General features: G+C 39.1%; 1 protein-coding gene across 1 annotated transcript in view; it reads left to right on the top strand.

Annotated features, from left to right (window-relative positions):
* The window catches only part of TRAPPC8 (trafficking protein particle complex subunit 8), a 166,646-nt gene that overhangs the window by 82,294 nt on the left and 56,413 nt on the right, over positions 1 to 27,939 (top strand). The window contains exons 7-13 of the mRNA XM_075062021.1: positions 3,723 to 3,979; positions 7,331 to 7,446; positions 9,530 to 9,680; positions 11,732 to 11,832; positions 12,456 to 12,561; positions 16,251 to 16,382; positions 22,590 to 22,814. Of these exons, the coding sequence (XP_074918122.1) occupies positions 3,723 to 3,979; positions 7,331 to 7,446; positions 9,530 to 9,680; positions 11,732 to 11,832; positions 12,456 to 12,561; positions 16,251 to 16,382; positions 22,590 to 22,814 (1,088 nt within the window). The remainder of the gene's footprint in view (positions 1 to 3,722; positions 3,980 to 7,330; positions 7,447 to 9,529; positions 9,681 to 11,731; positions 11,833 to 12,455; positions 12,562 to 16,250; positions 16,383 to 22,589; positions 22,815 to 27,939) is intronic.

Below are 27,939 nucleotides of genomic sequence, written 5' to 3'. Positions count from 1 at the left end.
TCCTAGTTAAGAAAGAGAGGATAGAAGTTGACAAAACGAGAATCTCATTTCAATTTCAGCGATTTAAATTCATCAAAGACGCAGGCAATTAATATTGACCGATTTTTTATAAGGTGCTTGTGTGTACAAATGAGAGTAAGTTCTAAATACTAAGCTGGGTGAAATCAATGCCTGGTTTAAATGAACGGTTATCAATATAATGAGGCGTCACAGAAACTTGGTGGACATGATGATGATTCAATGCGATACATTAAATGGACCAGGGGTAACCAAAATCTATAAGGCATTGGACTAGAGTAGCTCGATAGCTGGGTGGCGGGACACTTCTATAGATGGCATCTTAGGATGAAAGAAAAGCAGTCAAAATATAGTAAAATATCGTGAAATAACTTAAAACTGTATTATAGAGTCTCTGTGGATAGATATTCCTATACTTGAATAATAAAATTATAATTTAGCAGTAGGAATTATAATACTGCCCAGCACCTTACCAGTGATGGTGATGGTAATTGTGAAATTGACTTTACAGGGAGATTGGATGATGTCGGCTACAAAAGTCAGAAACAGCCAATTAATCTAATGTGGGGATGTCAGCTATTCCTCCATACTTGACCAGGAACATGTCACCTCAGGGACAGGATGCAAAGATAAAATTTTTGTAGACACCGATGAGTGAACTGCTTTCTTGGGAGAAATTAATCCTCGGAACCCACAGGGAAGAGGCAATTCTTGAGTTAGTCCTAAGTGGCACACACAGTGATGCCTGTTGTCCAGAAAGAGGGTCATTCTGAGCTGAGAGTCGCTTAGCCACTTATGATGAATGCGTTTCACATGCTACCTGGGATCACTATGGCACAGTCACTTTCTCACTCTGGAATCGCGACACTCAAACACTCCGCTTTGAAAAAGCTCACCACTAACCACATGTCTAACTCATGAACAAGTAATGGAGGTATGGCATAAACAACAAATATGAATCAGAACCACAAAGATCTGTCTATCATGCAGAGCTGTTATCAGCACACTTTTGTATGGAAGTTGTAGATCATGAACCTTATATCCTCTCAATTCAGGGAAAAGGAGGCTCAAACAGACATTATCATTATTGTGTTGCCTTTGTCGGAGGATTCTTTGGAATACTCCTGGAGGACAGAGTCACCAACACTGAAGGTGCTCTAACAGGCCAGCTCATACCCAGCATGCACACATTCTTAGGGATGGTCGCTGAACAGAGCATGGCGCTCCGTCGTCGGTAGCTTGGGGGGGGCCATGATTGTCGAACGCAAGTAAGAAGTGATGGCGCATGACCCGAAAGGATTTTGTCCTCCTCACTCGCGGCAGAAATGAGGCATCTGGAACAAAAGACCCAAAGGCTATGCTGCAAAAATTGTTGTTTCGAAGCTGAGTCTTGCAATGTCATTTCTGTAGCAGAGTAGAAGAACATGGGGTTTAGTGGACATAATGAATGGAATGAATCACACAAGACTTGCAGCCTTTGGAAACAAACGAGCGTTACACAAAGGCTCGCACGGGAGTTATAGAAGGAATACAGTCAGCTAAGCCAGTGAGAACAAAGAGCTAACTCAAGAAGGCAGAGCTCAAAAGGCTTGAAGCATGAAGCATCGTCTTTAAGTGTGACAGATGTAGCAGAAATTGTGGGTCTCTTCAGCTGAATACATTCTTTACCTCTCAGGGGCGCATACCCATGGTCTCTCGAGACTAAAGGATGCCTACTGCTAGATGAAGACGATAGGTTGGGGAAAAGTAAACACAACTTTTACAAAGGGAAAGCATGCCTCGCCAAACTACTAAAATTCTCTGAGGGAGTCAAAAAGCATGTGGACAAGAATGATCCAGACAGCATAATGTACCTGGACACTTTGAAAGTCTTTGACAAGGTCCCTCACCAACGGCTTTTGGACAAAGTAAGCAGTCATGGGATAAGGGACTGAAAAGTGAGGTGGAAACATTTGCAGATGATAGAAAATTACTTAAGATAGTTAGTTAATTCCAAAGCTGATAGCAAAGCATTACAAAGGGATCATCATGAGACTGGGTGACAAAATGGCAGATGAAATTCAATGGTAAGTGCAAAGTGATGCAGATTGGAAACATAATCCCAAGTATTCGCACAAAATGAGGTCTAAATTAGCTGTGTAAGGGACCACAGAAGAGTTTGTTACGACCTAGCTAGGGCTTATCGCCTTCTCAAGGACAGTTTATTAGAGGATGTAGCACACCAGTCCGCTCTGCTTGTAACTGGTTAGAACCGCTTCGCGTGGGAAGCCCCTGTGTGCATGGGGAAGTGTAGAAAGCCCCTGGCTGCAGGCCAGGGGGAGGCGGCCATAGCTGATGGAAAGCCCTGGATTGCATAGGCATGAGCTGCTTTGCATGGTATTAGCATGATGCTATAATTGCTGCAGGGTGTATGTTTGCTTTGGACTTTGTTCCCCATCTCTGTGACAGCAACACGTGGAGTCCCAGTTGCGGGTGTGTCACGTTACCATCATTAAAGCCAAATAACTCACTGTGTGTGTGTGGGCCTCGTCCTTGCAGAGCACTCAGGCGCGTAACAAGCTGTTACCATTCAAGAAAGAGATCTTGGTGTCATTGGGGATAGTTCTCTGAAAACATTTGCTCAGTGTGCAGTGGCAGTCAAAGTTAACAATGTTAGGAACCATTAAGAAAGAGATAAATAAGACAGAAAATATCATAATGCCACTATATAAATCCATGGCTCACCTACACCTTGAATATGCAGTTCAGTCTCCCCATCTCAAAAAAGACATTAGAATTGAAAAAGGTGCAGAGAAGGGCAACAAAATTATTAGGGGTATGGAGTGGCTTCAGTGTGAGGAGAGATTAAAGATAGGGACTTCTCAGCATAGAAGAGAGATGACTAAAGGACCATGTGATATAGACAACCAAAGGGGCATATGATAGAGGTCTATAAAATTATTGAGTAGTATGGAGAAAGTAAATGAGGAAGTTTACTCTCATTTATGCCTTCACATTGCATAAGAACTAGGGATTATCCGATGAAATGAATAGGCAGCAGTTTTAAAATAACCCAACATAACGCACAGTCAACCTGTGGAACTTATTTCTAGGAGATGTTGTGAAGGCCAAGAGTATATAACTGAGTTTAAAAAAAGGATTAGACAAGTTCAGGAAGGTTAGGTCCATCAGTGACTATTAGCCAAGATGGTCAGGCATGCAACCAAAGGATGTCCCTAAACTTCTGACTTCGGAAAGCTGGGACTAGATTACAGGGGACGGATCATTTGATAATTGATCTGTTCTGTTCATTACTTCTGAAGCATCTGACACTGACCACTGTCAGAAGACAGGATACTGGGCTAGATGGTCTGACCCAGTATGGACATTGTTCTTAAATCACTTTGCCCCTCCCTCTCCTCCTCTCCTATCATGGCGGTAGCTTTCAAGAGGGTTCTAGGTCTTGGTGCAATGTGCTCTATTGACAATCTGGTCAGTCCACAGTTTTAGGAGAACAGCTTTCATTTACAAGTTGGCACAACTAATTACGTGAATAACTAATCATACACATGCATTTAACAAAGTTTTGGATAGGGGAAGTTAGAGTAAGCATATGTGTAACAGGCTATAACAAGCTTGTAAATATTACTTAAAATATAAATTTTTGTTTTCAGGAAATAACTGAATGCACAACTAGTGAAATAGAACCTTTTATTTTTCAGTAGATGGTTTATCAAATAACTTTAAGGCTCACCCTCTTCAACTGGATCATCTAAGTGATACTAGTAGCAGTTTTGATGGCACTGATTACATAAAGACTACTTCATCACTGCATGAATCAAAGAAGACAAGTTCTGGGACTCCTCATGGTGCGTGTTTAACGCTCACAGATCATGATCGAATCAGACAGTTCATACAGGAGTTCACATTTAGGGGGCTTTTGCCACATATAGAGAAAACAATTCGACAGCTTAATGATCAGGTAAGTCGCTCAGTAAAACAGTTTTTGCCTACTTAATAAATGTGGTGCTCTGAATCTTTTGTATCATGGATCTGAATATCCAAAAGACTCTTTATCTAAAATAGGGTTATGTCCCTCCATATCTATTAATTATTTTTAATTATTTTCGATTATTCAGTCTTATGTCCCCATCAAAGTTGATTTATTAGTGGTTGATGTGTATAACAAAAACATAAATATAAAAACACATTGCTTTTATAGTAATGTCAGTGTTCGGTACCTGCATGTTGGGAAAAAATAATAAAAGTAGGCTTTTAACTATTTAACAGACTATTGGAAGTTATAGGTTGTGTTTTTAACCTAAAGAGTTAATCTGATTTTTGGACTGTGCAGTGCATCACTCACACACACTATTTCCCCTTATCCAACTTGAACTGAAATGAAGTCCTGTAAATTTGAACCATGACTCCAACTTGTGGCATGATGTAGCAACTGTAGTGATAGCATAGCTGTAATATAATTTAGTTACTTTAGCAAAGCCAGTAACTTCTCCACTATCAAGGGCATATGCCTCAGCCGTGAGGCACTTCAAGACACTGAGGTATTTTTTTCCTCAGCCTTGAGATACTTAAGACTTCTCAATGCAAATGAATGCTTAATAGCTGATGATGACCAAAAACCATTTACTTTCATCTGTGACTGGCCAGAATATTGTGCTTTGATCTGGTCAGAGGTTTCCAGGCTTCCTTTCAACTCTTACTTAGTAGTGATTCCACCTCTCTCAGAAATAGAGGACATGTACAACTGACAATGTGCAGCAGCTTTCTTGCTTATTAAGATAAATTACAGTAACCACATTTTTCAGGTGTTTGCTCCCTTCTCCTGATATTCAAATGTCTCCATGGGATTGGATCTAGCTAGTTGAGAAGTTGCTTCTCCTTCAGCATCCATTACTTCCTATGATAGCACATGGGAAGTGTTGAACAACAGGAGGAAGCTCACATGCAGGACGCAGAACTTCCACAGGAGCTGAGCCTAGAGCATGAAAACTGCTCTCAGAAATCAGAGTGACTAGATCTCACTGCCTTGAGAACCAAATGCACACCTCCTCTTTAAAATTCTTTCTCTCAAAGGAGCAGAAATCTTATTATAGTGATGAAGACCATATGAATACCAAATAGATTAAGGTCTGTACGCACAGTAATCAAGTACTTATGTTGCTTCCTGGGAAGGAAGAAAGGGTTGTATTTTTGTTTTTTAGGTACTTGGGAGTCCCTTGCGTCCTGCGATAAGGGCCACAAGTACTTGAAGATTCCTCCCACATAACCTAAGATACTGTTACATGAGCACAAACTACTTCACAAGTAGCTAAAAGCGTCTGTGCCATAATGCATCTGCACAAGGAGTTGGAGTGTACAGTCTTACCTTTGTAACTCCTGGTGTCTCAATGCTGAACCATGCCATTGTATTGTTCTTTAAGTTTAATTTCTTTAGAAATATTGCTCATCTCCAGACCCTTCTTTTGCACTCAGTAATACTTTTAAGTCCTGTGATTAAGCTCAAGAGTTAGTTCATGATACACAGAATTACCTCGCTGCACATTATGTGGTGGGGACCTATGGCAGGTTTAGCGGAGAAGGTGTGTTGCCCCCGTTAAGGGCAACTAGAGAGCCAATGTGTTACCTGCAACATGGAGGCAGCCCTATTCCAGGTCAGTGTGGGGACTCTGACCAATCCGCAGTGGGGGCTATTTGTCCCCATGTCTGAGCAATGAAAGCCATCTTTTCACTGGGACAGGCTGTGCAGCACCCCCATTCTGAACCGTTAAAGTAGTTGAAATACACGGTTTTCATCGTGATCTTCAGAGGATGTAAAGGTAGTCGCTCCTTTCTCGGGGGATGGGGAAGGAATCTTTCTCCTCATCACCAGATTGGCCAAGGTAAAGTGGGATTTTTTGCCTTCCCCGTAGTGGGTTGGGGCTTGAAGGGAGACACAGAACAAAAGGGGATATAGGTTGTTGTGATGTCTCACAACTCCTTATGTAAGCATGGGGCAGGTGTCCAGTGCAGGTATTCCATAGAGAATAGATATGATGATCAGATAAAATGGATTGGAAAAAGATTTAAAGAAGGTATTCTTTAAACCTGTGGAAATGGTGATGGTGGAGAGTTCAGGGTTCCTCTGACTGGTACAGCTGGGAGTTAGCCCCTCCATCATTCGAGGGGATGTGGGGGCAAGATCCCAGCAGTGGGTTTGTTGTGGACCAGTAGGGGTGAGGAGGAGGGATGCCAGCCCAGTGTATATGTCAGTGATTATGGAATTATCTGCATTATACAATTTTTATCTCTAGACATTTAGGAATAAAGTTGCAGCCTAATTAAACCACATCCAGTGTCTCCAGTCCTCCTTCCAGCATTGCCAGACAAAGGCATACATTTAAAAAGTGTATTTTATTTGTAAGACAAAATAGACAAACTTTTTAAGGCTGTTGAAAGGAACTGTGATGCTTTTCACTTTGTATAAACGAAACAAGCAAACTAAACCTTTCCCCCAGTTTAGAAAAGGTTTAAACTTCTGTGGAAAACTTCCTGCTGGTGCAGCTCCACATGTGGGAGTACTAGTCTGGAAAAGGCAGCTGCAACCACCAGCATTTAACGCTGTTCAAAGCAGGGCTGACCAATAAACATGGTGTGTATAGAATCACTGGTTGCTGTGAGAGCCTTATACACTGTACAATGATGGGAAAATTTTACCTGAGAGCCAAGTATAGTCAAGGCCTAACCTGAAATCTAGCCTAACCCAGATATGAACATGTCCTCTCAACCTACGTTTGGGGCTAAACATGATGATAAAAGAACTATATATTGCAGCAAAGAGTCCTGTGGCATCTTATAGACTAACAGACGTATTGGAGCATGAGCTTTCGTGGGTAAATACCCACTTCGTCGGATGTATTCACCCACGAAAGTTCATGCTCCAATACGTCTATTAGTCTATAAGGTGCCACAGGACTCTTCGCTGCTTTTACAGATCCAGACTAACAAGGCTAGCTCTCTGATACTTGAACTATATATTGTAATCAAGCATAGATGACAAGTAGTTGAACTGATCGAATTCTTTGAAGTTTTCCAAATCTGAGTGCATTTATGAAATAAACTCTACATCCATGCAAGGGGTGTACTGCTTTAACTATATCAGTTTTTGTACCACCTTGCACATTTAAACTATGTACACAAGCCTCGACAAAGCTTCGGGATTCTGGATTTTTCTGGATTGTACTGACATTTTTTACTGTTTCTATTAAAGGAATTCAGACTTTATGTTGCAGTTAATTCAGTAACATAATTGTTTTGTTGTAATTTTCTCTTCCAGTTAATATCCAGGAAAGGTTTGAGTCGATCACTATTTTCTGCAACAAAAAAATGGTTTAGTGGCAGTAAAGTTCCAGAGAAAAGCATAAATGAGCTGAAAAATACATCTGGCTTATTGTAAGTAAAGCTATTAATCTTCCATTTGTAAGTTTTAGTGAAAATACTAAACATTTTGATTTGGAGAAGCTTCCTAAGTATAAGTTATGTCTTCAGAATGGTCTTAGTTTAAAGCTAACGTGACCAAAATGTTGATAACATGAATGTACTGTAGATAGCGTTCATTAGCAAAATTGTTGATATTTACTAAAAATTCATGAACTTGGGCAAAACAAAGCATAGCAAAATTTTATTTAGTCTTAAACTTTTTTCTTAACCTAAATTAAAACAGAGGGTGAGAGAAGTTTTGTTTTTGAACAAATCAGCTTTATTAATGCAGCTTTTACACTTTCCTTATTTCAAATGGTTTTTACAGAAAAATTTCCATGGACAAGGAAGGAGGAACACATCTTAAGAGAAATTAGATTAGCCATGGCCTTGTTAAAAAGTTGCACTGATTTAACTAAAATAACTATGCCATTTTATCTTAAACCTGTTCCTAATCAACATGGAAGCTAAACCAAAATAAGCCTGGCTTGGACTGAAATGAATGTCCATGCAGCCTGTTTTTGGACTTAAAAGAGATATAAGGTAAACCAGAGCAACTTTTTTGAGCACTATAATATGAAACTAATGCATGAGGGCAGATAATCCTTGCAAGCGGAAATTTAGGGACAAGCATTGCCCTGTAAACACCTGTCCTTAGCCACAGAGCTTGAAGTTGTTACTGGATGCCAACTAGCCAAGGTATAAAAAGAGAGGAACCCAGTGCCAGGCTGGGTTCTCTACTTTCTCCCAGATTTTCTCATCTTAATTGTCCCTCTCCAAAATGTATTGATCTCTCTAACACATTCACACTGGGGCTTGCAAGTTTTACCAGAGGACCAAACATAGCAGCCATAGACAATGAGTTGAGAGGTGTAAAGCCTTGCTGTCCAGTAATGCCTTTGACCTGAAACTGGGAAAGGAGCTGTGAGTATACTGGAATTCTTACCACCATGTTGTGTGTGTATGCTGCTCAGGGCTGCTCTTTCATATGCCTCTATTCGTAGTAGATTGGCACTGGTTTAAAAACTAGCATGGCCAAATGCATTTTTTTTCTAACTGGCTGTTGGTTTAGCTTGAGCCTGTAAACTTACTGATGCAGGCTAAACTAGTATAAGCCAGGGTTTAAACTGTGAGAATGGGTATGGTGTTAGGCACAGCGCAGAAGAGAGACTGGACTCTCTGATGTCACCTCGTTTGAGCTTTGGTCAACAGCTGGAGTGATAGATGTATTTAGTTTTAATGGCACATAGTTAGGGCAGATGTAGGGGATGAAAGGCTATGGAGTCACTAGTGTGTAGCCTTACTACTTTAGCTGGACAGTGGGGAGTTAAAGGGAGCTGCCATTCCCTTTATTGTTGCTGGGCCAGAATAAAGTCATTTTGTATTACAGCACTAATGTATCTTGGTGACTAATTGCAGTTGCAGCTACTTAACATTTTGCATTGTTTGGGCCAACTTCATAATATAAAAGAAACTTCCTTGGCCTGGCTGTTGACCTAAGCTGTGTCTGCTCTACAAGTGCTACAGTAGCACATCTGCAGCATATACACTTGCTACTGAAATGGAAAAGGTTTTTCCATTGCTGCAGTAAATCTATCCCTTTGAGAGGTGGTAGTTAACTAACAGAATTCTTCCATCAACCTAGGTGCTTCTACAAGTGGGAATTAGGTTGACCTAACTTTTGAATAGAGTGCAATGTTTTTCCACAGCCCAGAGTGGCATAGCTAGGTTGATCTAAGTTTCAGGTGTAGGCCAGGCCCTTTCAGCTGGTGAATGATAGATAAGTTTGAAGGAAGTCTCATACAGTCCACAGCCAGAAGGATAGTGGCTTCACTGCTTGAGTAGGTGTACTAAAATGAGCAAACACAGAACTAATATAAACATCCAGCCAACTCATTCCTCCTAGCCTGGGGTTGAGTGACAGGGAATGACTCTTCCTTTAATGTTTCAGTTTTTCTTTTTATGCTGGCATCTATCTTGTTTGTGTCTTGAAAATTGGCACATAAAATGTAGATGGTATTTTTGTTACAAATTGTTTGCTTTTGTGTATTTATAGGTATCCCCCAGAAGCACCAGAGCTTCAAATCAGGAAAATGGCAGACTTGTGTTTCTTGGTCCAACACTATGAACTGGCATATAGCTGCTATCATACAGCAAAGAAAGACTTTTTGAATGATCAAGCAATGCTTTATGCAGCTGGAGCACTGGTAGGTATATTACAGCAATCTAACCATTCTGTGCATTGCTTATAGTAATCTGTTTAACATTAACACTTCTTCTAGATAACAATATACAGCAAAAAGAAACTGCAATTTTAAAAAAAAAATCTTATTGGCTCCAGATATGAAAACATAGCCAAGTTTTTTGTGGATGCCAATAGCTAACAAAATCACATCACACTCTTTCATATTTACTCATAGACTTTAAGGTCAGAAGGGACCAATATGATCATCTAGTCTGACCTCCTGCACAAAGCAGGGCCAGAATCCTACCCATCCACTTCTATAACAAACCCCTAACCTATTTCTGAGTTATTGAAGTCTTTAAATTGTGGTTTGAAAACCTCAAGCTGCAGAGAATCCACCAGCAAGTGACCCAGGCCCCATGCTGCAGAGGAAGGCAAAAAACCTCCAGGGCCCCTGCCAATCTGCCCTGGAGGAAAATTCCTTCCCGACCCCAAATATGGCGATCAGCTAAACCCTGAGCATGTGGGCAGACTCACCAGCCAGCACTCAGGAAAGAATTCTTGCAGTAACTCAGATCCCATCCCATCCCATCTAACATCCCATCACAGTTTGTCATAGTTCTGTGTAGAGAATCGTTACTGTTCTACTTAAATGTGTAGGAAAAAACTTGAAACTCTTTTGAGGAGAACCTCCTTTTGGAATAGGTTAAATTTAAATAGTTCTCTTATCGTAATGTGCAGAGTAGTTCTCCAATTATTTTGAACAGATAAAAAAGTTCAAATATGTTTTTTTACTTTGATTGTAAGATTTCAAATTGACAGAATACTTAGTTATCTGGAGCTTTTAGTAAACATTTACTATCAGTGTACTAGTATATCAAAATAACTGGCATTTCCTATTAAGACGATTGAGGGTTTACTCTATTAATGCCTATATAAATCCCTTAGGCAATTTCTGTTACTGCCTTTTAGCTTCATGCATAATTCATGCTCCTACAATAGGAGAATACAGACCTAAATATTTAGTAACTAATGGATTACTTAAAAAAAAAATTGTTTTTCTTTGTGCTCACACTTGTTTTTTAAAGCTGTTGTCTCATTTAGTCATTAATTTCCAGCAAGCATAAGTGTTTATTATGGGTTTGGGGAGGGATAACTCAATAGTTTGAGCATTGGCCTGCTAAACCCAGGATTGTGAGCTCAATGCTTGAGGGGGCCACTTAGGGATCTGGGGCAAAAATTAGTACTTGGTCCTGCTAGTGAAGGCAGGAGGCTGGACTCGATAACCTTTCAAGGGCCCTTCTAGTTCTAGGAGATTGGTATATCTCCAATTATTATTATTATTATTATTATTATTATTATTATTATACTCGTAGCATGCATACATACATATAATTTGTACTTGAAAAGTTCATTTAGATAACCTCAAACATATCAGTAATATAAAAGAGCTTAAATTTACATGGCACCTTTCTTTCAACTGCAAGGGTTCCAAACTGTTAAAAGTGTATATTTATAAACATGGAAATAAACACATTTTGGGAGGGTGCAAGGTGGGAGTTAAAACAGCTGGAATTTTAGAGGATGTGGTTGTGTAAGAAGAACCTAAAATCTCCAATTTTGTGTTTTACAAAAAACCAAAGACTTAAGTACCACAAATGGAAAGCCACTGTATTGTGGGAAAGACTGCATCTCTAGTAGAATAGTGACACTTAGACCTATGCTACAGCAGTGACTTAGTGCTGACTTGGAGGGACGTATACTGTATGTGGAATCATCAGCCCCATTTCTTGCAGCATCTAAATCTTCTTTGGAGGTTTCCCAGATTAGTAAGAAGGATTGTGCCTGTTCAGTTTATAACTCTTCGGAGATCACAGCCCGAAATGGTATGGCGGGTGGCAAATAAACCAGCAAATGAAGTTCACTGCCACCTTACTGTAAAGTAGGGTGTTATTGTTTAAACATCCAATCTCCCAAAAGCTGTGAGTCAGTTCAGGAAAAAATTCTTTGTGGTTGATGTTCGAAAATATCATTTTGGCAGCATTAAATTACATTATTTTTTTTATCTTGCAGGAAATGGCAGCAGTATCAGCTTTTCTTCAGCCTGGGGCACCTAGACCGTACCCTGCTCATTATATGGATACAGCAATTCAAACTTATAGGGATATCTGCAAGTAGGTGGTGGCTTACCTTCCATTTCATCCAGTGAATGATGCTATTTAGTTCTATGGCCTAAGTTTGCTTTCACTACACAGTAGTGCAAATTTAACATCACTTGCCCACCCTGTGTTCTAGTAGGTATATAACAGCTACACCAAGGAAGTAAAACTGTGATTGTTAACCTATTTACCAGTATGATTATGGGGTGGAGGAACACTTTGTTCTTGGCAGAGATGTAGTTAAAACTTGTGCCTCTGGTTCTTAAACTGGTATTCAGTCCATTAGACCACTTTGTTGCTTTGCAAAAGTTTATTTTAAGACTTTTACAGGGATGTTTTCCTAAGGAAAAAGTATTGTAACAGCTTTGATTTAAAAGCATGTGGAGTTCTCATCCAGGAATATATATTTTTATCAATATTATCTAGATTAAAACTTTTTTTATCACAGGGAATTATTTTATCAGATTAAAATAGTATAAGAAACAAATACATGCATTCATACATATAACAAAATAGTATATGCTAGTCAGGTACTACACAGCTAGATTTAAAGGTGTGTCAGGCAGATTTAAAGGTTTTCTACAATTTACTCCAAAATTTTTGTTATAATGCACGTAATTAATTTATTGTCCTCTTAGGAACATGGTGCTGGCTGAGAGATGTGTGCTGCTTAGTGCTGAAATTTTAAAAAGCCAGAGCAAATATTCCGATGCTGCTGCTCTTCTGATACGATTAACCAGTGAGGTAGAGAAAACTTAATCTTTCTGTTTTCCCTACAGTAAATGGCTTTAAATAATAGTGCTAATTTTTAAAACCAAATATATGTCTTGTACATGGGTTCCTTTCAAAGGTGGAGATTTCCAGGGGCAGAAGCTAGCTGGAATAACATTGGAGTGTTGGGGTATAGCTCAACTTGCCCCTGTAAACCAAGTCATTTTTATATGCTTTTTTGCAACTTGTTACATAAATGTACCTAGTTTACCCTGTATTCAGTCTTCGTCTTTCACTTGAAGTGATGTACATTATTTTTATTAAAAAAAAAAGCCTACTTGAATCATACGTTAGTCCCTATCTTCATAAAATATTCCTTATGCTTGACCTCTCTGTTAGCACTTGAGAGGGATTAGACTTTAAAAAGCAGCACTATAAAAAGTTAGCATGTTATTCGCAAACCGTCTGTCTTCACGTTGTGAGTGAGTGACATGGTGTTCAGTAGAGGTTGTAAAACTAAAGAAATAAAGGTTCTGTTTCAATTGGGGTATTTTCAGTAATTACTGGGTCATTTTAGTTAAGTATTCACTGTCACTTTCAGTTCTGATAAGTCTTTCTCTTAGCTGTAGAAGCTTGATAAACTGTAAGATGGGAAGTAGTCTACCTCACTGTGTGCACATGGCACAGCTCAAGATAAAGAAGTGCAAAGGTGGTGTACGGTTCACCCTTGTGCTTGCCTGCTCTGATTCTTGGTTGTAAGTTAGAGAAACTTGTTGGCTGCCAATGACCCCAAAAGTGTTGTGGCATCCTTGCCATGCTCACTAACATAGCTTTGACAGCAGGGTGGAGGTTTGACATAGAAGACACTATGACTGTGCTGCTGGAGGATATTGTCTCTTCCCCACAACCCCTGAACTAGGGCGACTAGATGTTCCGGTATTATTGGGACTGTTCTGATATTAGGAGCTTTGTGTTATAGGGAAATATCTCCCTTCCTCCCCCTGGAATAAGGTGTCCTGATTTTTTCATACTTGCTATCTGGATACCTGGGTTGATTTACCTGTGACTGGCTATGCTGTCCTCATGGCCAGGTTCACTGGCAGTGTGGCATGAAATGGCTATACCACACACTAGCATTTTGATTGTACATACTTTTCAGTACAGACTTCGGCCAAGTTTCTCTAAATTTGTCCACAGTGCTTATTTAACAACAAATTGTGTTGGTAATTCTGTATTTCCTTAATAGCTAAAAGAACATCTATTCATTCATACCTCTTGATTTTTTTACTATCCTAACTTAAATAATGGGGAAGATATAATGACAAATAGACATTGAAATTTGCATAAGGAAATTGAGTGCTGCTGACTGTGCTGAAGGTTTTGTTGTCTTTCTTTCGTATCATGAATGATAGTCTTGGATGTTTTTAGTTGCACAAGATCTCTGTGGTGCATGTAGTTACTCTAATTATGACAAAGCCTAGTGACAGCCCAGAAAAATATTTTTAAAAAGTAGACCTGTGTATCTAATGTAATGTCCATGTGTATTTTAAAATAACGAGGTAGAGAACTACTCCATTTAGTAATAGCCTCAATGATTTTAATATATCTGATGGTCAGAGTCGTTTTGTAATTCCAGAATCACTGATTTTTCTGGGATTGATTGGTTTTGCCACACAAATTATCTGTGACTCTATTTCATGCATCCAGTTAGGTGAAATTCAGTTAATGTAATTGTGTGCTCTTGGGTATATGATTTATGACTGTACCCACAATATGCAATGGGTGCTGTTTATCAGAGATCTGCTTTTCTTGCTAGCTTTAAAAACAATGACAACTCAGGTGTCAAAATGAAGTGGATTAAACAAATGGGTTGGGAAACTTACTGCCAACTTTTTCAGATAAATTCAGTGCCACAATTGCACCTTATATTTCTATACTTGTTCTTATGTTAAAATAAAATGTATTAAAGCTGACATTCTTGTTTTTAATTTTTCTGGGGGAAAAAATGGCAGCAGCTCACTTGGATGGGAATGGTAAGTTTTAGAAATTTCTGCCTGAGTAGCTGAAGGCTTTGGGAGTGTTGAAATAAACATGTTTTGTCAATCCTTTGTATATCAATCTGTTTCAGTATTTTCTAGGTCACTGATAAAGTAACAGGCTGTATATAAGGTAGAATTACCCATGCTAGTGGATTTGTATAGTTTTGAAGAGGGTCTCTAAAGCGTAGCTGTACTCACCTTGAAATAACTATTGTAAACATGAGGCTCAGATGAGAACAATTTTAGTATTTCTTAATAAAACAGTTTTTCATGTGTATAATTTAAATCTATTTAACCGTTGTAACATCTATAACAAATATAAGGATGAAAATAACTCCGTTATATCTATATAAGGAAGGCTTCTCAACTTCCTTATTTATTATAGGTAGCATTCTTTGGCCGTTGATCCAGTTCCATTTTGATTCCTTCTGTAAGTATTTGTGATGGGGCCACATCCACTGTTGTATACAGTTATTCCTTGGCTCTGGAAGCAAGGATCATGCTAATAAGAAGCTAATATGCTTGCTGTTTTGGATTACAGTAAATTTTTATTTTACTTCCGGAGTGGGATTCAGGAATTGGGTCTGCCAGTGGTTTTCTTGAACAATACAGGGAGTCCTCGGACTTACGACACAATTTGTTCCTTAGAATTGTGTTGTAAGTCAACATGTTGTAAGTCAAAACTGCTTTTCCTATAGGAATCGATGGTATGAAGTGTGAATTGGTTCCTGAACCAAGGCTTGATAAGCTATTTTTGCCACAATAATCCAGATTTTTGTACTAAATGAATTATAGGTGACTAATGTTGCAACATCAGTGTATTTACTGTACACAGTATTTTGTAAACAGCATTCAAATAAACATGTAAACTCTCATATGCTACTCAGAATGCCTGCAACACATCCTCAGGAAGCCAGGGAGAAGGGCACACATGCTGAGCCTCAGCCTATTACTGTTCAAGCTTTCTGATTGGCTGAGGCTCAGCCTATGACTGTTCAAGCTTTAATTGGTTCCCAGCCCCGGACTCAGCCAATCAAAAACAAGTAGCAACCAAACCCAGCAACATGCTACCCTGTTGCCTCAAAGCCAATTAGAAGCAATCCCATCCAGCTGCATATCATTATAATGCAACCAGGAAGTGATTTCAAGTGAACTTTATGCAAATCAAGCGTGGGGTGAAACGGAGAGTCAATTGAAAAATGTCGTAATTGGCGTCTGATGTAAGTGGCGTCCGACGCAAGTCAGAGGACACACTGTATTTGATTATGTCATAAGATTCAGAAAACCAATAGATTAAAATATTCATGGCTCCATCTTGTACACTCCCATTCTGCAAGTAAAGTACAGAAAACAATGATCAGATATACTATTTTTTTTCATAATGGACTTTCTTCAAAATTGTGTGTGTGCCTTCATAGGTGTGTAGGACAGGGAACCTGATCACATTGTAAATGCTTGCAGGAGGGATCAAAGTGCGGCTGGATCAACAAACTGGAACATGTTGCCTATGATAAGTCTTCCAATGAGCAGTAATGTGATTTTTATTTTTGTACTGTTTTAAAGTCTTCTTCAGCTGAGCCTTATCTCTTAAGAATTTGTATTAGTGAGTATAGCTACACTTTTATTACTGGTTTCATTTGTATATTTCAAATTTGAGATTAATGATTTTTTCCCCTTAAATAGGATTCTGACCTTCGCAGTGCACTTCTGTTGGAGCAGGCTGCACATTGTTTTATAAACATGAAAAGTCCTATGGTTAGAAAGTTTGCCTTTCATATGATATTGGCTGGCCATAGGTACAGCAAAGCAGGACAGGTAAGTGTATTTCATATTCTGAAAAAATATGGACTGTAGGTTGTATTTAATCTGAACTGTGTTAAAAACAGCAAATTCCATGTCATGCTTTTGGGTAAAAATAACTTGAGACTTTGTAGTCCACTGTGGATATTATCATACAAAAATCATATAATATTGATCACATTGCCCTTCCTGACTACCAAATAAATTCAGCCTGCCTTGAACAAAGCGGTCACTTAACATCCATGTCTAAAGTGATTGTTGATCATTACCCTGGATGAAATTTAAATAGTAATCCTCATTTCTATAGCGCTTTCCTTCTGATCTTCAAATGCTCCTTAAACAATTAATTAAGACTATTCCTGTTTCACAGATGGAGAAACTGAGTCACAGAGGTTAAAGATTTACTGTATCATAGCAGTTAGTAAAAGAGCTAGGAATGGAAACCGTTACCTTGACAGTAGCCTGTGTTTTAACCACTTTGATAATACTTCCTCTTTTAAATCTGTTGAACTAATTATTAATTAGTTAAATTCACATATGCAGTTTTATACCATTTGCACTTTAACATGTATTTTTTCAATTCCAGCTTCTTGTGACTGTATTTACCTTAAGTTTAGGTTAATATAATAAATTTGACTTCTTAAAGTTGAAACATGTATTGTGGAAACCCCAGTTCTGCAACTGGCTCTGTGCAGATGGATACAGCGGAGCCTCATTGAAGTCTGATAGGGGCAGGCTCTGGCTTTGCCTGCATGCAGCCAGTTGTAGGATTAGGGCTTTAAAGGAAAACTGAAATCGTTTTAAAAAAATGTAAAAATTTATGTATAATTTCTTATCACAAGTCTTAAAACTGTATTTTAAAACCAAAGTTTGAAGATGAACTCCCCCTTCATATTATCTGCCAAGACTAGAGTTTGGGGTTCTCCTCCTCCATGTAGTAGCTGATTGTTAAACACTTAGAACCTAGAATGTTAGCTTTTGGTTTTGTTATTGTAGTGAACTGTTGAAAGGAAGATGGAGCCCTGAACTCAGCACTTGTTAGAATTTTTTTTAAAAAGCTGCTCCGTTCTGATTGTTGAAAATAATGAAAAATGATCAAAATACTCGATAGTGGTAGGGTCATCTTAAATGAGGAGGGAAAAATTTGTCTCAATACAATATTAAGAGCAGCAGCTGTTTCTGCGCTTGGTATATGTATGTATAAATAGTTACAAAATGAAACTGTTTTTCTTCTCTGCATATCTTTAACTGGTTTTTGGTCCTGCTTCAGCTGAAGATATGAAGGAAAGTAGTCTTGACTACCCTCCACTTGTAATATAAAACTGTATGTTTGAATATCTTTCAATGTGGGTTTGAGCAACTTTCAGAATCTTTCTTTCTTAGCAAGGTTCTCTTCCTATTGTAGGTTTTCCCCTCTGTGTTAATTAGCGATAGGACCAAACTGTTATCACAATAGTGGAGATTTTTTTATTTTAAAATCTCAGTAGTTTTACCACCTGAAATGCTCTTTATGGGACCGCCTATATCAGTGCTTCTTAAAGCCGGTCTGCCACTTGTTCAGGGAAAGCCTCTGGCGGTCTGGGCCAGTTTCTTTGTCTGCTGCGTCCGCAAGTTTGGCCGATCGCGGCTCCCACTAGCTGCGGTTTGCCGCTCCAGGCCAATGGGGGCTGCGGGAAGCGGCGGCCAGCATATCCCTTGGTCTGTGCTGCTTCCCCGCTGGCCATTGGCCTGGGCTGCGAACTGCAGCCAGTGGGAGCCGTGATTGGCCAAAACTGTGGACACGGCAGGTAAACAAACCATCCCGGACTGCCAGGAGCTTTCCCTGAACAAGCAGTGGCTCGATTTTGAGAAGCACTGCCCTATATGACCATTTTTGGATGAGCTTAATGAAACCCACAGTTTTTCTATTTCTCTAATCAGTGTGACTCCAGCTTGCTTGGGCTTTGCATTTTCTAGGATCTGACTCTCCAACAGAGGTTTGCTGCTCCACACCTAATGGCAGATAGGCCCTCCAGCTGCACAGTGTACCACCTACTACAGTACTAAACAGACAACAACATGGCTTGTTAGGATTCCTCCATACACCAGTACAATTTCCCCTCCCTAAATATATTAAAAGATCAGTCCCATTATTTCAGTCCAAACTATCATAGTTAAAATGTCAGGTAAATGGGGTTATTAGTGTCATTTTTGCATGACTTTATGCAATCATACTTGTTATGTGTAATATGTATAGTTCTTAGTTTTTAGTGCACCAGCTTAAGTTTACTTTAAATAATCAACATTTTAAAGATGCCAACTTGAAAAATCACATTTGTTTGAGGATAGCTATAATTGAAAGCCAATGGAAAAATACTACACCCCCCACCAATACTTTATTCACTTTATGTACTTAACACTGTGTATAACCAGTGTGCATTTTGGTTGCTGTTCAGTTGCTCTTTCAGCAATTTAGGTAGAAGGTGCTCTTGAGCCCCCTCTTATACTCTCTTTAGCAGGGGAAAAAACCTTTATAAACTTCAATAGGTGAGTAGAAAAACCCCTTAAAAATAATCAGTTCCAGAGCAAACTAGTTAAAGATGTGCTATCAAACTTGATTTATTTTAAACTGATTAGTATTACAAGGTTAAGTTGATCTTGTCTCTTGAACAGATTTTGGAATAAGCTTAAAATATTGGTTGATTCACTCTGTACAATAGCATCATCCTCTTTTGAGACTTCTGTTATGGAAAGGTAGGGTTCAGTTTGGGACTAGAACTTCATAGGAGCTCCTCCAGCAGAGGCTGTCATCTAAAGAGCTGCTAATTCTCTAAATTGGTAGAGCTGCTGGAAGGCCATTGTTGGTCTTTCTGTGAGGATTGTGTTCACCTTTTTATTGCTAGGGATCAGTTCCCACGGTTCTACTGGAAGAAGGTGGTAAAATTTGGGAGTCAATCTAGCTCAGCACGTAGTTGTTTGGCTTTTTTCCAAAGGGTGTATAGTGGCTATATTTTTCTGTTGGTCTGTAGATGGAGCTGCAGGTCTAAATTTGTGCTCTGACATATATTGGTATTTCAAGATTTTTACATTTTATATATTCAAGTATGTATGTTTAACCTAACTTTATTTGCAGTGTAATGGAAATCAGCCCAGCCTGAAACCATTTATTTTAGGCTGATTGCTGTATGTGCTATCAGAGCTAATGAAACTGCATCATTTGGACTTCAGTGTCATTTATAATAGCCAGCAAAATGTACTTATTGTAATCAACTTTACAGGAAGTTGTGTCAGATGCTTGGACTGCATATAAGAGCCCAAATTAATCAGAACTCCACATCTGTTTTGCAAATTTAATAAAACAGTCATTTCTCTAAGATCAGAATTTATACAAAATAGTGAAGGACAACTAAACCAATTAAAATTTGGAGTGACTGTTTCATTAGTGTTGTGGCTCCAGTGACATTCACATTGAATTTTGCAGTAGCCTTATTTCTGCTCTCACTGGTATAAATCTGAAGTCACTCCACTGAACTGAAAGCAAGTGTGGGATAAGAGTCAGGCCCCTAGTGTTAATGGTAGTGTCATGGTTTGTCATGACCTCCCCAGGAACTCTGAGCCTAATAGAAGTATCACAGCTTTCATGTCTGTAAAGTAAAACATTTAAAAGTTTTTAATTTTTAAATCCCATTTGTGGTACTGGCCTATTAGGTGTAAAGCAAGGTGTTACAATGTGTTGATGCAGCCAAGAAATGGCCACAAATTGATAATCACTACTTTAAAGACGTGTTCATGATCAGACATTGATCAGTTGTTTTTTGTTATCTACTTTGAATCTTAATTGGCAGTTGAATCAGTCCTAAAGAATAGGTCCATAGTATGTGGGATTTTCTGACTTTGATGTGGGATCATGCCAAAGCTGGAATTCTGCTGTATGGTGACAGAAATTAATGGCTTACAATACTAATATTTTTCCAGTTTTTTCATTGTCCCTTTTTAGTTAACATAAGATATCCCAGAATTATGTCCTGGGGAGAATTTCAGAAAGGTTGGTTAGCTTACTGGAGTGCTGAATTCCACCAATAGTCTTGTTATTTAAGGGTGTTAAAACTTAGTTTACCTCAGTTTATATTTTAGCTTTGTAGTTCATCTTTAAGGCTCATGTTCTCTCTTTCACATCCCAGTGTATCTAGGCATGTATTTTAGGGCACTTGGAAAATTTTCTTGCATACAGAAGCTTGGGAGACCTGGGTTGAATTCCTGCTTTGCCACAGACTTCCTCTGTGACTGTGGTCAAGTTACTGGGAACTGCTCTACAACGGGGGAGGATCAATCTAAGTTAAACAAGTTCAGCTACATGAATTACATAACGGAAGTCGATGTACTTAGATTGACTTACCCTGGTGTCTTCACTGCGGTGAGTCGACTGCTGCTGCTCCCCCGTCGACTCTGCCTCCACCTCTCACTGAGTTGGAATACAGGAGTCGACCGGAGAGTGGTCAGGGTCGATTTATCGCGTCTAGACTAGACGCAATAAATTGATCCCTGCTGGATCGATCACTGCCCACTGATCCGGTGGGTAGTGTAGATGTACCCTAGAAAATAGTATTACTGGTGTAGCTAGGTCTGTTAGAGGTATGAAAAAAATTACACAGCTGGCAAACGCTGTAGTGTAGATGCCGTTATACCAGCAAAAAAGTCCTTGGTCATTCTATCGTATTTGGTTTGGTATATAAGCTGTGTCTCCACTAGCGGGGTTGCCAACATAGTTTTACCAGGTGTATATCTATACTATTTAAGTGCAGACAAGGCGTTAGGCCCTCCGAGCCTCATTTCCCACCTGTAAAATGGAGATAATACATCACAGGGTATTGAGAGGATAAATACATTAGTTGTGAGGTACTTAGGGTCATAAAAGAGAGGAGAGAGATTTGACCTTTAGGCATATGAACAGCTCCTGGAGTGTATGTTCCAGTATTTTAGCACTTCCGAGTGCATGCATGCATCAAGATAGTAGCCATACTGGATATTTTAAAATGTATTGCATTAGAGTTTAGATTTAATAGTGAGTACTGCTGTGCTAACTTAGATGGAAAAGGCCAGATGCGTTACTATAAACGAGTCATTGTCCAACATTAAACATTGTTAAGTGAGTTCCAGGGTTTGGTACACAGAGACTTCAGTCTGCTTAATAGCATGGCAAAAACCTAGTTAAAAATCTTTTGAACATTTTATTAAAGATCTAGTAAGGAAGGAGAATCAGTTCAAGCATATGAACTGTGAAGTATTAAATAAGGCTTTTGTTTTAACAGCACCCCTTATTCTCTTTCCTTTTTGCTGGACAGGGTTTTTAAAGGAACACACCCCCTTGTTTGACAGTCTCTTAGATGCTGCTAAAGGTGGCAATAATGTCCTTTGGCGGGGTGGGGGGAGAAGTTAATTGAGATGAGCTGCTGTGTTGAAGTCCTTTAATCCCAGGAGGTTTTGGGGATTTAGCTGGGGCTGGTGAAGTCATCTGGCTCTCTAGTCTGGTCTGGTCTAGTCAGGACACTTCTCAGGATCAGGATGATGGAAATCTGGGATCCCAGGAATTAGTGGGGATGGCAGCTATCATAGTGATGTTACTTCAGTAGCCTCCATCTGTTCTCCTCTGATCTTTTTGTTCTTTCGAGAGTTCTTCTCTCTCTCCCTGCTCCCTCCAATCATCCTTTTTGGGGGGAGCGATGGGTAGAATACCCCATCCCCTCATATTTTTTTCCGACAATTAGGCCTGATGTCCAACACACCAATTCTAGTTTAACTTTTGGCTCTACCTATCTGTCATCTGTCTAACAAACATAATTTCAGCAGTCCTTGGATTATACCAATATGGCCTTTTTGGTTTAGAGTAATCCAGTTTCTCTGTCTGGTTTTCTTGCATCTTTTCCCATTCACGTTTGTTGTTATACATTATTGTGACGTTATGAATTTACACTCACTTTTTACAGTTTGTAGGCCCAGTTGTCACAACAGTACTGTTGTTATAGCAACAATCTTTCTGTTCACCTCTGGGTTAATGCTGACTGGATATTGTGTTGTATCCCTTTGCTCTCCCACCTTCAATAACAATTTTTAAAAAAAGTTGAACTAAAATCTTCAATGATTTCTCTGTTTGACTCTGTTTGCTAACATTAAAATTGAATTAGTTCAATCACACAGTAGTAATATTTGAGGAACAGTTTCAGTTTCAATTTCATTTTCTTGCAGAAGAAACATGCCCTGCGTTGCTATTGTCAAGCCATGCAAGTTTACAAAGGGAAAGGTTGGTCTCTTGCAGAGGATCATATTAACTTCACAATTGGTCGTCAGTCTTTTACACTTCGTCAGCTTGATAATGCTGTGTCTGCCTTCCGGCATATTTTGATCAATGACAGCAAACAGCCTGCTGCTCAACAAGGGACCTTCCTCAGAGAATACCTTTATGTTTACAAGGTAAGATGTACGTTTTTTTATTCTTAAAGATTAGCTTAAAATTCTGTTAACTAATAATCATTTTACATAAAAACAGAATTCAGTGACTTAGCACTTAAAGTATCTTTTCAATTCTAATGTAATTCTTAAGTTTCCAAGCTGAATTTTACTACGTATTTGAATAATTAAAATACTATATTTTCACTGCACCGATCTTATGCCTATTATAACGCGGGTTCTAAACTTCTTTTGTTCTGAGGTTCCCCCCTCACACCCCCCACACATGCAACAAAAACTCCATGGCCCATCTGTGCCACAGCTACTGCTTTTCTGCATACTTAAAAGCCAGGGCCGGCGTTGGGGGATAGCAAGCAGGGCAGTTGCCTAGGGCCCCATGCCCCAGAGGCCCCCACAAAGCTACATTGCTCAGGCTTCGACTGTGTCAGCCAACATGAGAAATGGAAATAATGGCTTCTGCACCTAACTCAGTCATCTTCACCTTCATTTTCCCTTTTGTTTGTAATCTGGAAAAGAAAAACAAGCTTTCCTGCTTTTCCAGCTCCCAAACGATTTCTCAGTTAGGAATGAATTAGTCCAAAGAGAGAGAATATTCTTTCTATACTAGCAGAAGAAGCTACTGCTGTTAAAAGTGAGATTATCACTTCAACGGTCTCTGAATCCAAGTACTTAAATGACTTCCTCCAGTTCACTGATGTGACTTTCTTTAAAACATCATTAGCAAACACACATCTTGAATGCTTCACCCTTAGCTCTGAAGTTTATTATAGTTGGCATTATGGAGGGATGGTTGCTGAATCTCCATATCATAGCCAACTCCTCTTATTCAGCAGTTAAGGTTTGACCCTGGTGACAAGTATTGAGAATATTTGCAAGAAAATGAGCTGGAGATAGTGCTTGCCCCATTCGTTTTTTCATGCTTGTAATTTAACTCTGTCATTGCATATTTCTCTTTTTCAGATCTCACTCAGTTCCTTCCAAATTTCAACAGCATCAGCAATAAAACAGCTATTTCCCTTTATTTTGTTCAAGGCTACAGAAATAGGCTTCCAGGTACTCCGCACGTGTTCAGCATTTCTCTTAAGCCCAGTGTTGAGAACGTTGCCATCTATATTTTTCACTATTTTGTTCACACACTGTCATCAGATTAGTTCTTGATATAGTGCTCAAAACAGTCGGCTACTGAGTTCCATCACACATCTTGTAGGAGAGTTAGCTTGGTTCCTCCCACTTTTTTCAGAGCAGCTGTTGCAAAGTGGTGGTTATGGAAGTATTTTGCAATTTCAACAACATTAGCCTTTATTTCTGGAACACTGAAGTCTTCGGCTAGGAGATGCATCAAGTGCGCACTGCAACCATATTTTATTCGCTTGGGACTCTCTTCTAAATTTCTTCTCATCTTGGATACATCTGCAGCATTGTCTGTGACCAAGCTGTGTATTAGACATTTTGAATTTTTTTCCACAGTTTGTTATAGATTTTACTGCTGCTACTTCTAAGTATTCTGCGGTGTGTGCATTTCCTAATGTATCGGTTGTTTCTTTAAGGAAAACATTCCCTTCTTCTGTTGTTACACAAGCACATACAACCGGATCATTGTGGAGAAGACTCAGGGTAACAATTTTACCCTCTAGATCTTTTGCACACTGCTCAATTTCTTTGATACACTTTATCCAGCAATTTGCCTGCGACATCTGCTCTGTTGGGTGGACTGTATCCTGGTCTTAATGACTGAACCATGTTAATGAAGTGTGGGTTCTCAATCATACAGAAAAGCAAGTTTGTTGCATAAACAAACTGGGCAATTTTTTCATCAGTTACCTCTTTTTGTAATCTGCTGGTTCTTATCACAAACTTATCTATCTATGGTTGTTTCTGGATGATAGAGATTGTTTTTCTTTTTGCTACAGGTGAGATATACTGTGGTTATGTGACATACATGATGTGACTGAAACACTATCATTGACTGATAACTCTAAAACTATAGAAAATGATGGTGATCTTGAAGTCTTCAGAATCCTGTATGTTGAGGATGGATTCTCCTAAACAAAATGTCAATGCAGTTATTTAATTTTTATTACCGTACTATTCATTTAGTATTACTCATTGCATTCACTGACACTCGGTACTAGTTTAAAAGTGAAATTGTAAAAGGAAGATCTGCCATTTCAATTATTTATTTTTTATCACAACTGCATTTACAATGATAGTACCATAGAGGAACAACTATATTTTTGGCTCAAACATGAGAATTCAAGAATAGTCCAAAAGGAAGACAGGCAGTCCTTAAGAAAGAAGTAGGAAATAAAAAAGTTTACCAATCTGAAGATTCTGCATGTTCAGACACATTCCTTTCATCATCTTCAGCGCAGCTTCCTCCCGAGAAGGAACACCTCACATGATGTTGTTTCTTTCGGGCAGCCAGGCCTTGCATTTCTTTGTTACACTGTTTGCATTTTGCACGCATGCCTGTCTTACCCATAAAGGTACTTCATTAACATATTCCAAAACTGGGTCTCTTTATGGCCTGCTGTAATTATAGGTTTTCCCTTCTAGCGAGAGAATGCTGTGGTAGATCTCAAATCAATGAAGACTACACTCGGAAAGACCTCAAGACTTCTGTAATATGCTGCCCAAACAGTTTCACTTTTGTTTCTGTTGCCTGTCCCTCACTTCACATTTGTCTCCAGACTTCTCCTTGTCCAGATCAATTCTGCCCCCAACAATTTTCTATTCATTGAAATTTTTGAAACTTTGCACTTTTAGAGAGAGATAAGGGATTGACTCTGTGTACACAAATTTACAGAGGGACAATAGGGTTAAGCTCTGTTATTTCTCACCTCTATTTATTTTTATTTATTTAAAAACGTGTTTGCTGTTAACAAGCATGTTATCTCTGGAGAGACAAATCCACAGTTTGAGAACTGTAAAAGTAAGCATCTCTGATGGTTGCTTCTAGACTGAGCACTGAGTCCCATTGGGTAGATTGAAAGACTAACCTAAGTAATCTATACAGAAGCCCCTGGAACTCCATAAGATTGGGTCCCTAATCAACAAACTATTGGAACTCATTTTCAAAACTTTTCTTAAACATTACAGGAATTCATTGTCTCATACTATAGAATTAGAATTTATAATCCCCATTCCATGATGAGATATCTTTGAGCTGTAAAGTATCTTAATTAAAACTATCTTTAGGTTTTTTCCTCAAAAAGCATTTTATCAAAAAATCTGAACTTTGATTTTGTTTTAAATCATTTTTATCCACCCTGGTAACCATTAAAGTTAATTGGCAACCTTACTTAACTCTTTTTCCATCAAATTTTAAAAAAGTACCACCAATGTGTACCCTTGGGTATTTCAAACCTCTGTTAGAGAGAGTAGCGAATAGAATTCATGGTAGTGAATGGGTTTTTATCTCCAAATCTGCTTAGCATTGTTCACTTCTAATTCAGCGGCAATATGCTTAAAAGAATGCCACAACTGCAGAAAATCACCATGGATTAAATTAATATATGCTTTAGGGGAATCTAGACTCGAATTTCCAGCCAGCAATGGGGTAAAGTAATTCTAAGATGATGTATTGCATCTACTTGATAGTAGGGTGTACCTGACTTTGAAACATAGTACACCATATGCTCCTGGGGGAATTCTGTGCTATTGAGCATGTGCAGAATTCAAGTCTAGTCACAGATTTTTTTTCCTACTCAAAATACGTTCTGCCCAAGAAGTGCTTCAGTTCAGCCTTTCACCCACGTAAGGCTGCTGTGTGCCAGAACAGCCAGCAGCATGAATGCAGCTGGCTGCAGGCTCTTCTGGCACCACAGTGTCCTCTGGTGGGCAAAAGGCGGAACTGCAGCACTTGGGCAGAATGTATTTTCTTTCAGGAAACATAATATTGTGCACAGTAGCCCAGAATTCCCCCAGGAGCAGAAGTTCATCAGATTACGCTGCTTGCGAAGACAGGGTAGAACGGACAGACAGAGTGGGACACACTTGTCTGCTAGTGGCGGGGGGTGGGGGTGGGTACAAACTCCAGTTCAGAATGACTAGTAAGGGAGATATGTTGGGGTGTGGGCTCAGAAGCTTGAGGGGGTGACAGCATTAAGCCAGGAGCTCAATGGGAGTAGTGCTGCAGGGCCACATGGGGGCAGGGAGGTGCAAGTGGGCAGGAGGTGACTAGGTGCAGCAATACATGGGGATGGGAGGAGGGATTACTACATGCGGGTGCAGGGACACGTGGGGATGGGGCAGATGTCCATGGGAGAGATTAGGGGTTAGCCAGGGTCTGCATGGGGGAGGCTCCCCAACTCCTTACCAATCCCTCCTACCCTACCCCAACCCCCCCACCCTGTTCCATACTTCTCCCACACACACACACCCAGGAACCACAAAGTTCACTCAAGGCTCCGTCGTTACCCCTGACTCCCCCAAGCCTTTGCACTGCTTCTGACAGGTGCAGGAAATATGTTTCTGTATTATAGTTTAAATGAATTACTCAAAGTTATGTATTAATATGCCTGGCAAGAAATGAACAAACAAATTGTCAAAAAAATTACCAGAATCTTTTTTTGTGTGCCTGTATTGTTATAAACATACTTGCTGACAGGTATTTTGAAATAAATTACAAAAATATTTGAAACTGTCATGATTATATTGGGTTATTTTAGCAAATAAAATATGCAGAATTTTCAAATATTGTGCACAGAATTTTAAATTTTTTGGTGCAGAATTCCCCCAGGAGTAACCATAGAATGAGTGCACAGTGCACACAGTACCACTTTCTGCACACAAATGTCAACTTGAAAAGCTTATTTAAAAAAAAAAAATCAAATAGTTAGCAAATTGTATATGTAGACTTTAGTATTAGAAATGAACACTTTATACCATAAATATTTTAAAATTAGTATCATCTTTACCCAGAATCCTGAATTAATGTTCTTTGCAACCATTGACCTAAAATACTCCAAAAAAGCACAGAGGAGAGAAGCTGATGTCCACATGTTTTGCTTATAATTGCTTTTGAATTTCCAACTATATTATTGCAGTAAGCTTACAAATATTAAGTTAATATTTGACAGCTTTGCAGATTAAAAATCATTAATATACCTGGAGACTTAATTAGGAA

This window comes from Chelonoidis abingdonii, chromosome 2 (genome assembly GCF_003597395.2).
Source record: "Chelonoidis abingdonii isolate Lonesome George chromosome 2, CheloAbing_2.0, whole genome shotgun sequence".
Lineage (NCBI taxonomy): Eukaryota > Metazoa > Chordata > Testudines > Testudinidae > Chelonoidis > Chelonoidis abingdonii.
Note: the sequence above shows the minus strand (reverse complement) of the source record. Positions and strands in the feature narration are given on the sequence as shown.